The sequence below is a fragment of the Rhinolophus sinicus genome, chromosome 15 (genome assembly GCF_057876585.1).
Source record: "Rhinolophus sinicus isolate RSI-liver-muscle chromosome 15, RSI-T2T, whole genome shotgun sequence".
NCBI classification, from domain to species: Eukaryota; Metazoa; Chordata; class Mammalia; order Chiroptera; family Rhinolophidae; genus Rhinolophus; species Rhinolophus sinicus.
Window position 1 is genome coordinate 26,670,923 of NC_142515.1, and position 13,674 is coordinate 26,684,596.

The 13,674-nt window shown below is 42.1% G+C and overlaps 1 protein-coding gene across 2 annotated transcripts in view; it reads left to right on the forward strand.

The window, feature by feature from the left end:
* Positions 1-13,674, forward strand: part of PIK3AP1 (phosphoinositide-3-kinase adaptor protein 1) — a 94,031-nt gene that overhangs the window by 40,486 nt on the left and 39,871 nt on the right. For both annotated transcript variants that reach the window (XM_019724783.3, XM_019724782.3), the window contains exons 3-7: positions 5,776-5,921; positions 8,566-8,710; positions 10,709-10,851; positions 10,981-11,113; positions 13,421-13,617. In XM_019724783.3, coding sequence (XP_019580342.3) covers positions 5,776-5,921; positions 8,566-8,710; positions 10,709-10,851; positions 10,981-11,113; positions 13,421-13,617 — 764 coding nt within the window. The remainder of the gene's footprint in view (positions 1-5,775; positions 5,922-8,565; positions 8,711-10,708; positions 10,852-10,980; positions 11,114-13,420; positions 13,618-13,674) is intronic.

Consider the following 13,674-nt stretch of genomic DNA (forward strand, 5'->3'; position numbering starts at 1 on the left):
TCAAAATCACTAATAAATTTAGCGTACCAAAATGGAAGCAGTATATCATAATTCAGTTTTTCCCAAACTTCAGTCATATGAGAATCATTAACATGCTTTATGTTTTATTTTTTTAAACAGCTTTATTGAAATATAATTCATTTAAAGTGTACAATTCAAGGGATTTGGGGAGTATATTACAGTTTCCAATTTTAAAAATTGTGGCAAAGTATATGTAATATGATATTTGCCATTTCAACCAATTTTAAGCATACAACTTAGTGGCATTAATTACATTCACAGTGGTATACAATCATCACCACTATCTATTTCCAGAACTTTTTCAATGTACTATTAACAATATTTTCTTTAAATCAATTCATGTTTTTTTTAAATTAAGAAATATTATTTTTAAAGGAAACTATGCCTCTGTAGATGAAAAGCCAGTATTTCCTGATATAAAAAGTAGGTAACTATAAAAGTAAAACAATAAAAACCAAACAGTGTATTAAATTCTTCTAAACACTTATGCCTCCAGAAGCCTGTGGGCTCACAGCCTTGTTCTCTCTGTGATGCAAAGGGAGATACGCATGTTAAAGAGGTATTAAAGGCATCCTCTTACCCCGCTGAGCCTTTCTTTTTGATATAAGTGGGATTGAAAAAAATTGAAAGGGGACTGCTTTTTCACGATGTGGCTCCGTGTCACTGAATCTTGGCTGTTCACTTTAGAATCATTTCCTGTACCACCAGGGTGCATGGCTCACAGTGCGGGAAATGCTGTCAGAGTGCATGAGAGCATGAATTTGGGGGTTAAATTTCCATATGGCATGCACTGTATGACTTGGATAGCTTACTTAAATTTCTGTGCCATACTTTTCTCATCTGTGAAATGGGCAGAATTATGCCAGTCTCTTAGTTGTGATAAAATGGAATCATATCTGTTAAGGTTTTTGCATGATTCCTGGGATATAATAAATGCTCAACAAATGGTAATTGTCATTTTTAAGAACGATCCTTGTTTATACTTTCCCCAAAGCTTAGCATTGCCTGAGAAGAGAAGTTAGCTTGTGTACTTCAGAAAAACTCTCCAAGATCAGTAGACACCATTCTCTTTCCCACCTTACCCTATCCCTCCTGTAAGCTATCAAAAAACTGTAATCCTGACTGAGTGCCAGACGATGTGCAGAAAAGAGACAGTAAGTAAACAATGTAATCTGAAAAGTTAATTGGAAAGTAAGAGATGCCACCTTGGGTCAGAGGCCCCTCAACCCGTGGAACCTTGGCTAGACCAGTTGGCATTCAATGTCTCTTGACTTAGACCCCATCATTGGAATGTGCCTGTTAGCTCTGGTGGCAGGTCCCAGGCTCCCTAACTGAAGTGGTATTGCTCAGAGCAAGGTAGCACCACCAGGCATTGGTGAGTGAAAGCCCACATCGTGTCTCATGAGCTGCAGTCACAGCCCCAGGCCAGGGGATAGCAGGGGATGCTGCTTCCTGCCCTGGACACCTCCACGACGGAGGCAGGGCACAGACAACTGGGGTGGATGCCGCTCTGCCCTTTACTTATTGCTGCGTGACCTTGGCCAACTTACTTCAATTCTTCAGTCACACTGTTCCATTTATAAACTAGGAATAAGATATCGATTTCTATCTCCCAGGGTTGTTGTGAGGATTAAATGAGACTCAGACTATCAAACAGTCACACGATATTCAATAAATGGTAACTTTTATTGTTATTATTAGTAATAACAAGGAGCCTGTCAGCCAGTCCTTTTACCTATGATGAGCTGCTTGTGACTTGGTGTGAATTTAAGGGCGTACATATACTCATTTCATTTAAAATGACAGTCATTTTTAGATTCAAATAACGTGTAGACTCCCTTGTAAAGCAAAAAAGAATGAAACGTTAATGTTGACAGGTTATTCTGATGTGTTTAAATTTGTGTGATCATATTCACCTTCTTCTGCTTATTGTTCTTTCTTAATTCTGAAAGCAAAACAAATGAATATATAAATATAGGTATAAAATAAATAAAAGGGAAACGGACTGCATTCATTTTGGCTTGTGGAAGCAGCATCATGAACATGGCACGAGGCTGGTGCTCCCCGATTCTTGCTGCAGTTCCCTGTGTTGTTTTTGTTCTTGGATTCCCCCACCATATTTCTCTGTCTGAAGTAACCTTCTTGTGTTCACTTGGCACAAATGCCTCATCTGCATATCATCCTGCCCCCTGTTCTTTCCTCCTGGATCCCTGACATTCAGAGTAACATGACCTAGCTGCAAAATGATTGTAAACATGCGCGCACGCGCGCGCACACACACACACACACACACACACCACAATCTTACGGTGGGATCCAATTATTGCATGGTCATCCAGATAATCTGGGATGTCTGCATTTGGATCCCATTTTAAATGCATTATTATCTAAATGAAAAGCCCAAGCACAGATCTCATAAGGACTATAGCTGAGGACTCTTGGCAGGCACCAATTTGAGAAACATTAATTCACATTCTGCCTAAACCCCCAAAATATTTGAAGCAACCTCCAAAATTAAGCATAATATCAAAAAGAGAAACAGGCAAGACCAAGGACCTGGATGAGAGTATAACAGCAATTAAGAACCAGAATTGTCATTGAGGTACCTAGCAGCAAGGGCAAAAGGTGAAACACACCATGTTAGCTTGTTTTTATTGTCGAGTAAGAGAAAATAGGCAAGTTCTCTGAAGAGACAAACTTTGCCTGCCACTGATTTCAAGGAGTATTTCCCGTGAGACTTTGGGGAGCCAGAGGTACAAAGAAAGTCTTTCTCTATCATTTCTCCAGAGTTTCTCTAGACTTCATAAAAGCCAAGAGGATATTGTTACATTTTAAAGCAGTGAGGATACTATTGGTGTCTTAATAATACTTGACCCTAGGGAGGACCCTCGCTTTTCAGAGTGCCTTTGCTCAAACATTTATTATTTGAGTCTCAGGACAACCAAGATGGAGTTATCTTCAAAGTGCGGCGGGGTCGAGAGTGATCTACATGTTTAAGTGGGAAAGTTTGGGGTCACCTCGCTCTGTCAGATGGGTTTCAGTGGTGCTTATGTCTGGGTTGGCCTTTCCTTCATGGAAACTTGGGACTGCCGAAGGAGCTAGACCTTGGCCCAGTCTATAGCGTACTGTGGAAAAGGCCACTGTTGCTGGAAGAAACTTAGACGGTACTGTTGGTTGTCAGTCAGTGCCACTAGAATCACCCTGCAGAATGAGTGGCATCCTGCCTGGCTTCCCGAAATGAATTAGCTGCTGGTGGCTATGTAAAGTGACTTAAGAAATAGAGCTACTGAAAGGGGTTGTCCATACGGCCCAGCTGAACGCCGAGTGCCGCACTGTTAGGCTCAGTCTCATTTATGCCAAGCTGGTGAACAATTAATCAAAATCCAGTTGCTACCTTTCTCCTCCAGGAAGAACCTCTGAAATGGGAAGAAAAAAAAAAAAAAAAAAGGACTTCCAGGCATCTAATAATAAAAAAAATTGAAGCTTGATGTGATAGTATGTAATTATTAAGAAGAAGAATATTAATTATTCCTGATCTTTTTTGGCTATTTCCTTTACAGGATCTATGGTGGGTGGGAGTTGCTAGTCATTTAGAAGTGAACGATAAAGGAGAGGAGCGTGTGGGGAAAAGCAGATCCAGCAAAAAAATGGCGGCTTTTAATTAATTTGGCTTGAATAGCAAGGAGGTGGGGAGACTACTGCAGTTAGCCTTTGAAGGTGGATATTAGCACTGAGGGAGAGGGGATTGGGTAGGATGGTATGCGATGGGGTGGGGTGGGGTGCAGAGGGGTGGAGAGGGGAGGGGAAGGGGAAAGGGAAGTGGAAAGGGAAGGGCAGATATAAGAGATTGATGGCTCTGAGGCCTAGTGAAAAATAATATCACCCTCCTTGGAACTCCCAGGGTCCTTTGCTCTACCTCTTAGCACTGAATTCTGCCTGGATTCCTGTTGTACAAACAAGATCAGAGACTTGGACGCACTGAGCCAGGCTTTCTGGAATACCACGTCTTGAGAGAAATCATGGAGACGGGAGGAGCCGCAAGAGCGTGTGCCTCACTGTCCATCACACGCTGGGGTCATGCATAGGCTCTACTAGCACAGGTGTCAGACTCTAGGACAGCTCCCCTGTCCAAGGCTGTGGGGCTTTTGAGCTGTGTGTCTGGAAGCCTCAGTCCTTCACTTGGCCTGAGCAGGTCCTGGAGGTCCTTGCCTAGGACCTTGTCCCCTGGCTGTGCTCCCCCATGTCAGCCTTCATGGTTGTGGGAGCACAGCCTCTCCCCTGGCATGAAGTAGGGTCTAGGGTGCAAGCCTGTGGTTACAGCTTTCTTTGGGGGACATATCAGTGGCCTGACCCACCAGCCACCCCAGCATTGTATCAGGACTGATTGTCACGAGAGCTGTGTAGGAGGCCAACTCCTTCCCCAGGAGGCTAGCCTGCAAGAATCAGCCAAGGTAACCCTTACTGTCACCCAGCCACTGTTTTAGATTGTGGGCTCTCTGAAGGCGGGATCGATGTCTGATTCATTCTCACGTCCTCTCAGTGCCTAACATACAAGTATTCAGCTGGTTCCGTAAGTGGTTTATGAATGAGAAAAGCCCAAGAAAGGGACGATGACCCTACCCTCTCCTCTTAACCATTCTTGACCATTTTTCTCTCTTTGAGGATCTGATGAAAGCTTTGTACTATCTCCAGGAAAAAATATAGGCACACACACACACACACACACACACACACACACACACACACAGAATCTTGCATACAAGTAGCCTATCAATGGACGGACCCTGGCTAAGAGCCCTTGCCTTAGAGTTCTGGTATGTTCCACTTACACCATCTCAGCGTCATCTCATTCTGTGCCATGCCCACACATTTGTGCACCCCTCCTCACCTGCTCTGAATCTTTTATGTTTTAATCTTTCCACCGTAGAGGTGTTACCATATTTCCCCGAAAATAAGACCTAGCCAGACAATCAGCTCTAATGTGTCTTTTGGAGCAAAAATTAATATAAGACCTGGTCTTATTTCTTATTTTACTATAAGACCAGGTCTTATATAAATATAATATAATATAATATAATATAATATAATATAATATAATATAATTAATATAATATAATATAATACCGGGTCTTATATTAATTTTTGCTCCAAAAGAAGCATTAGAGCCGATTGTCCAGCTAGGTCTTACTTTTGGGGAAACGGTAGCTGTGGTACTGATGTGGAACCCAGTTCTACTGATCTAAGATTCATTGAAAATGATTGATTTTCACTGTTGCTCTGGCAGGGGCACATTGGTTAGCCATGACCCTGAGTAATCATGGCTTTCTGGACACCACAGGTTTTGCTTGAAGTTCAAAAGATGACCTACAAATGGACAGCCCCCATTCTTGACCCCACTTGAGGAGACCCTTCCTTTCCCCTCAACCACCAAAGCCAGCCCTGCAAGCAGTCTGGATATAAAGCTTCTGGAAGCCTATTGATTGAGAGTAGGTTTGTCAGCCTCAGAAAGCAGCCTACCTCAGGCTTGTGGGCTTTACTTGCCACCCTGGGCTCTACCCTGTGGCCCACATGGTGGTTTACTTTTCCCCATTAGATCCTCTTTCATGATTTCCTGAGTTACTCCCTTCAGCCTGTATTTGTTTAACGTTCAGAGCCGTTTCCTATTTGGTAATGTTTGGGGCTTTCATGGGGTCGGACGTGCACATCAATTCCCCTTCCTTCTGTTCCCATTCAGTGGTGTTCTCTGTTCCATAGATTCTGGCTGCGACTCAGTCACTGACACCGAGACTGAGGACGAAAAGGTCCTTCCCTACTTGAAGAAGCAGAGCCTGCCACTGTTGCCATCCAAGACTTCACCTGAGAACCTCATGGTGGTGCAGCCGGAACGCATTCGCTGTGGGGTAGGCACTTCTGGGGCTGGTGGGTCCACGTCAGCACACAGGCTTTCAGGCTTTTCGGTGGATGGGTTTGTTGGAGTAAAGGGAACGGGTTCTCTTGTTGCACCTCAGTGTAATCCCAGACTTCCTGTGCGGTTCCCCTGAACATAAGCTGCCCTGGGAACCCCAGGACCTGGGTCTTAGACAAAGAGAGACGAGCCTAGGAATGCATGTGTCATCAATCTAAGACTTTTTAGTTCATGGATCCAAAACTTAGGACATGTGGGAGACCAGCAGATATGAGCATTACTAGACACTTATGCCACCTCTGGAGTTCGAGACCTGGCTTTGTTCCTGCCAGCCTGGTGCTGGGAGCAAGGAGATGTAGGGCATTTTGAGAGCTTGCTTCCTTCTCCATCCATTGGCCCCTGGCATGGCCCAAATGAATGCTTCGGAGCTTGATGGCTGAAACTTGCTGGCCAGTATTGCTTGCTAAAGGGGTAAGATTAATGCCTAAGCATAATGTGACTAACATTTTCAGGCTGATTTGAATGTGATGGCCAACTGATGGGCCACTGTCATTTGAATCCTACCATAGTGTTGATAGTTTTTCATGATTTCTCCTTTCCTGACAAACAGTGTGTGATACTAGTTCAGAGCAGCAAAATGCTTCCCCATAGCTACAAGCCCTTTGTTAAGTTTGCTACCATGGGCTCCTGAGACAAAAGGGCAACAGAGCTGTGGCAATGGGAAGTACTAGCTTCCTTGCCTTTGTGAGTGATTTCCCGTGCAATTTGGGTCCATGAGGCATTGGGCAAGGACTTCTTACGTGAGGGTTGCAAACTGCTGCTTTGGGCTGGATTGAACTCATAGACATGTTTGTTTTGGACTGCACAGTATTTTAAAAGTCAGGCATGAAAATCTGTGTTTCCAGCTTTCTTTAAGTCAGAATGTGGTGATACCAGGCTTTAGAAGACTGGCTGGTCTGAGCAGCCCTTTATATGGGCCTTGCATCTCCCAGTTCGCTTCATAATTCTTCCTGCCTTCCCCATGCCCCTCTCACCCTGAGATCAGGCTGGTGGGTGCCTGTGGGTGGGAACTAAAGAACAATGCCTTTAACATCCCTCCCTGATTCTCCAGCTTTTGTTCCTTCTCCCATCCTGGCTCCCACTAATTCAGGATTCTCCTTGTTGCCTACTCTAGGTCTCTGGGTCCTGAGGTAGCTGGGCTGGGGTTAGTCCTAACTGACAATAGGGGAGACACACTCGTTCTGTCTGGCTTCCCACGCTCCCTGGGACAAGGGCTGGGCTTGCAGCAGAAGTCAGGTCGACCACAAACACATTCACAGTCAGGCTCAGCAGCCCCCAGGAGCCGGGACCACGCCGCTCCCTCACCTGTTGTGAAATCACAGCCCTTGTAATGTAGGGCACTCTGAGGACTTTATAGCAGAATCTTAGAATGAACACATGGGGAGTTAGGATGAACTTAGAATGAACATTATGGCCAGAAATCTTTCTTTTCCCCATTTTGTTATTTTTTGTTTTTTGGGGTTTTTTAGGGGGAGGGGCTATCCCTACCAGTTCAATGTCTTCAGAGGACAAGATAATTCCATTTGGCAGGCTTGGCAAGAGATCTTAAACCAAGGCAAAATAGCCATTCGGGTTGCTCAGTACCTTGGGAAAATTAATCCTCCAGTAAGTTATTTTTGTCCATCCATGAACAGCACTAAGTTGTAGAACAAGAGGGCTTCTCTAGGCTGATGCCTCTTACATTGTAAGCTGCATATGAGTCACCCGGGAATCTTGGTAAAAGTGCAGATGCTGGTTCAGTGGGCCCAGGAAGGGCCTGAGCATCTGCATTTCTAACAAGCTTCCAGGGAAGCTAATGCTGCTGGTCCCTTGGCCTCATTTTGGTAGCAAGGCTAGTCTAGAACAGTGCTTCTCCAACTATCTATGGTGAAAAACTACTCTGTATTTTGTTTTTTAAATTTCCAATTCTGCCATGGACCAATGCTTTTATAAAATACAAAAAAAAAAAAAAAAAAAAAAAAAAAAAAAAAAAAAAAGAGAGAAGGAGAAGAAAAGAAATGCTATAAAAATGAAATAATAAGGCACAAAATACAAGCCCCGGATTTTAAAATTGTTACCATTAGGTTCAACATATATAAGATTACTCCATCAAATTACTATAAAGGTTTATAAATGTTCACTCTTGGTTTTTGTAACTTGTTTCATTGGGACCTATGGCCAACAGTGGCTGCCCAGCCCTGGACTGCAGACCCCACCTTGTTCTGGAACAGTCTCCCTAGATACCGTGTTTCCCCGAAAATAAGACCTAGCCAGACCATCAGTTCTAATGCGTCTTTTGGAGCAAAAATTAATATAAGACTCAGTCTTATTTTAATATAAGACTCAGTCTTATATAATATATAAGACCAGGTATAATATAATATAATACCCAGTATAATATAATACCCGGTATAATATAATACTGGGTCTTATATTAATTTTTGCTCCAAAAGACGCGTTAGAGCTGATGGTCCAGCTAGGTCTTATTTTCAGGGAAACAGGGTAGGATTGGGGCTAAGGGAGCTGGGAGACCATCTGGCTCAGCACCCTAATAGGGGGCCCAGGAGGGAGAGGGGATGATGACTAGTCTCCTGTTCCAGGCAGAAACCACTGTCTACGTCATTCTGAGATGTAAACTGGATGAGAGAGTGACGACGGAAGCAGAATTTTCTCCTGAGGATGCTCCCTCAATAAGGGTGGAAGCCAAGCTGGAGAATGAGTACACCATTTCCATGAAGGCTCCTAGTAAGTAGCGCCATTTACCTCCAGAAATTAGGCATCATGTTATGGAAGAGCCCCCCTCTTGCTTGCTTTTACTTGTCCTATTGTTATTTAACAACTGAGCAAAGTGACAGCCATAATTTGGGTTTGGTTGTCATGTTCCATTTAAAGAAAAGGAAGTGTCAGAAACATACATGTGGCATGGGGTGGGGGCGGGGAGGAATGGCTATATTAACATTTTTATCATTATAAAGTTAATGTATTAAAATCCTTTTGAAATTAGAGAAAAGTAAGGAAAAAGCCATCAGACTACCATTCAGTCTTTTTGGTTTGTTCACAATTTTTAGAAATATCGTTGTTTCAATAGTATCTATTACCTGATATTCTGGTTTTCTTTATGTAATCTTATATGTATTCTTTCCCCATCCCTTTCCCCTATGCTACCGTGTTTCCCCCAAAATAAGACCTAGTCAGACAATCAACTTTAATGTGTCTTTTGGAGCAAAAATTAATATAAGACCTGGTATTATATTATATTATATCATATTATATTATACCTGGTTTTATATTATATAAGACCCAGTCTTATATTAATTTTTGCTCCAAAAGACGCATTAGAGCTGATTGTCTGGCTAGGTTTTATTTTCGGGGAAACATGGTATTTCTTGGACTTTACAAATTTGCCATTTTATAACACATTTTTTTCTATTATAAAGGTAATGTGATGCTGTATACCTGAAATTAATATAAAATCATATCTAATAGCAAAAAAAATAATGTGTGCTCAATACAGAAAACTTGAGAATACAATAACGATAACGGAAAGTAAATAGTAAATTACCCATATGCCGACCCCATGGGAAATCACTTGTTTCTGTATTTTTCCATATCTGTACACATGACCATACTGTCTCCTAGTCCACTTTTGTTACCTAGAAAATACCTGTGAGTATTTTTCCATACTAGTAAATGGTTGTAACATAATCCATTGTATAGACAGATGTCCCATAATTTATAAAACCAGTTCCTTGTGTTGGACTTGTATCTTACAACCATAATTTTTAAAGCCGCATAATACTCAACTGAAAAATGTCATCTTTCAATTTTTCATTTCCTCATTGTTGCATATTTATGTAATTTCTGATTGCTTATTGTCTTCTTATTTTTAATTATAATATATTGAGCATCATTATGCCTAGCAGGTTATTTTTTTCCTTTTGTATTTAGGATTATTCCTTAAGATGGAAACCTTGAAACAATGGGCATTGTTAAGGATCCTGGGAAATAGTGCTTAATTGCTTTCTGAAATATTACTGCTCTCAAGTTTATTTGCTATGCCATTACCAGCATGAGGTGTCGTTTTAAATACTTTTTGCTAACTTGATGTTTTTAAAAAATAGTGTGTTTTAATTTGTGGTTTATTTTATTACTAGTGAGGGTGAATATTTTTTTCATGTTCTTTACTTGTCGCATTATCTCTTTTGTGAATCAAATCTTTGTGGTTGGAGTATTTTTAATTTTTTACTTCCCCCCTCAAAACCCCTTCCTGTGGTGCAGAAGAGAGAGAGAGAGAGAGAGCATGCAGGGAGGGTTCATAGTAATGATAGCAGAGCAGAGAATCAATTCTGCTGGCCCAGTGGGTGGAAGTACGGAGTTCCACCGGCCCAGATCCCTCCCACCTTCTGGCAACCACTGGCCTTTGTGTAAAGTGCTTTAATTTAAACTCTTCTTCTTGCTTATTGTGGTACTGGGCCTATAGTAGTGAACCAAATAGATGAAAATCATTCGAAAATTAAGTTTCCGATCCAGTGAGGATAATTCCTCTGACTCAGAGTCCTGTCATGTGTGAGTCTGCTCGTTTTTTTAGAACTTCTGCCCTTGCCCTCACTTCCTTATCCCCGCTCACCTCCAAGATCTTTCTTCCAGCCCCCAATTTCTTCGCCATTAAGATGAATCCATCAACACTTTCCCTGGACCCTTATTCTTTCTGGGCACTTTTATAGTATCTTTTCTTCTGTTCAGACCTTTCATCTGGGAATGTTTCTCTGAAGATATATTCCGGGGATTTAGTGGTGTGCGAAACCACTATCAGCTATTACACTGACATGGAAGAAATTGGGAGTTTATTGTCCAGTGCTGCCAATCCTGTGGAGTTCATGTGTCAGGTAAGGATGTTAGAAAGGAAACCTGAGTTTTCTGGAGATGGATTTTCTGCTCATGGTTCATCAGCCTTGAATCTGCTGTTTGGGAGATAGCTGGATTTAAAATCTGACTGTCTTCACTTTTGTCTTTAGGCCTTTAAAATTGTGCCCTACAACACAGAGACCCTTGATAAACTGCTAACAGAGTCCCTGAAGAACAACATCCCCGCAAGTGGGCTGCACCTCTTTGGAATCAACCAGCTGGAAGAAGAAGATATGATGACAAGTAAGTCAACAGTCAAACCTGAGGAAACCAACACTGGGTTGACTCCAGTTTGCTGGTTCCTGCTCTACAGCCCACCCTTGGGGAAGGAGTCCTTCTTCACTGGCTAACCAGAGATTCTTCTGCATTGTAAATCTGAATTCATCACCCCCTTACTGAAAACCCTTTGTGGTTCCCACTTGCCTTCCAGATAAAGTCCAAACTCCTTAACCTGTTTGCAGGTTCTTCCCATGGGCTCCTGCTGCATTTCTGATCTCGTCTCTCTCCACTCTCTCCCTTGGCTTTTGTGCTCTGCTCCACAGAAGGTATGGACTTCTTCCATCTAATGAAAATGCCGCCCTGCCTCTTGTCATCTCGACTCATGAGAATACACTTCTTCCTGCCCTTCTTGGTTGCCATTCACCTGGCTAATTTCTCTTTACCTCCCTGCAACAGCTTAGATTGTACTTCCTCAGGAACACCTTCTTGAACCTTCAGAAGGTTCCATCTACATCCTGCGGCTCCCCCAGCATGTTGGCTGTCCACTGTCCTCGTGCTGCTCAGCTGTATCTGTCTCCTTTGCTGGGCTGTCAGCTCAGTGAGGGCTGGGACTGTGCCTGGGTGGCTCAGTGTAGGCTCTTGAAACAAATACTTGTTTGATGAGGGAGGAGTAGTCTTGTGTGCACGTGTGACATGCCAGGACCTGGGAGAACCACTTGCATGGGGATGGTGCCTGGAGCACTGGACAGGATGCCTGGTATTCTGTGGACACCACTCTTCCTTCATGCTGTGGGTGCACTTCACAAGGGGACCCACGTCTTCTTACCCTCTGCCTGTGTTCCATTCTTCCATAGCCTAACAGAACCATAAGATGAGTTATGCTACCTGCACATCCTTCTCCTGGGGGCATTCTCTTGTTGCCTCTCCCCATTTCCCTACTGTGGAATGTTCTTGCATTACTTCCAGCAGGTGTTAATATTCTCTATTCTTAAACTTGGGGCTTAGGAGGGAGTGTGTGGGATTCTGGGGACATTTTCAGATCTCTCATTCCAAGGATCATATCCTGGTGAATAGAAGCTGGGTTTGTCTTATTTAAAAAAAAAAAAAAAAAAAAAAAAAAAAAAAATATATATATATATATATATATATATATATATATATACACACACACATATATATATATATATTATATATTATATATATATATGTGTGTGTGTATATATATATATGTATATATATATATATATATATATATATATATATATATATATGGTGTCACAGTTGTGTTTAGAAATCAACTTTTATGAAAACAAAAAAAGATTTGCCCTTCCCCGCCACCTCCACAACAAACACGTCTATTTTCTTGGTTGAGTTTAACTTGTTGTACCGTATTTCCCCGAAAATAAGACCTAGCCAGACAATAGGCTCTAATGTGTCTTTTGGAGCAAAAATTAAAATAAAACCTGGTCTTATTTTACTATAATTTAAGACCTGGTTTTTATAATATAATTAATATAATATTGTATAATACCGGGTCTTATATTAGTTTTTGCCGTAAAAGACGCATTAGAGCTGATTGTCCGGCTAGGTCTTATTTTCGGGGAAACATGGTATTCGGATATTAGTAGGTGGAGGGGGTCATCGGGATCCAGTGACTCTCAGGAGTACTTTGTTTCCCACGAAATCTGAGGTTAATGGACATCCTGGGGTTCACTTGCATTAATACAAACATTTAAAACCTGTTCTAAACAAGGAACTTACTGAACACCATCATATTAATCCTCCCAGGTCCCTTTGAGATAGTCTGGAAATATTTTCTATTTCAAAACTAAGGCTTGGGGGAAAGACTAAGTAACATAGTCAGAGTTACTTGACATGCTTTATGAAATTGGGAATAAGAACTAAGAAAATGGACTTCTTTCTTTCAGTCAGCACAAAACAATTCCTTGAAAGTACCCTGAAATTTGCAGAGAAGGTCAAAACATGATTCCTGTTGCACTTTGTGGCTGCTATTTAAGCCTTTAAAAAATCTGCACATGATGAATCTATTCTTTCTCAGGATTCTGTTTCTTTTAGAGAAAGAAGGTAGGATATTAATTATTAGATTTGCTAATAATTAACATACGAGTATTATTTCTTCTGTCATCTGAGGGTATAATCTTCAGTAGTTCCTTGAAGGAAGCTGTCAGATGTTAGGTCCATCAACAAGAAGTAATGATCAAGTGCCTGCTGGATGCAATGTTAGGCTTGTCAGCTTTGTCTCCCAGAATGGGGTGCCCACTCTGCCTCCCCTTTTATCTGTCCATGAAGTTTTCATTGACAATTTTTCAGATCAGAGGGATGAAGAGCTGCCCACCTTGTTACATTTTGCTGCGAAGTATGGACTGAAGAATCTCACCGCCTTGTTGCTCACCTGCCCGGGAGCCCTGCAAGCATACAGCGTAGCCAACAAGCACGGACACTACCCCAACACCATCGCCGAGAAACACGGCTTCAGGGACCTGCGGCAGTTCATCGATGAGTATGTGGTAAGGTCAAGGTGGGAGAGGCCCCGGACTGGAAAGGCACTACGTGGTCCTAGGGCT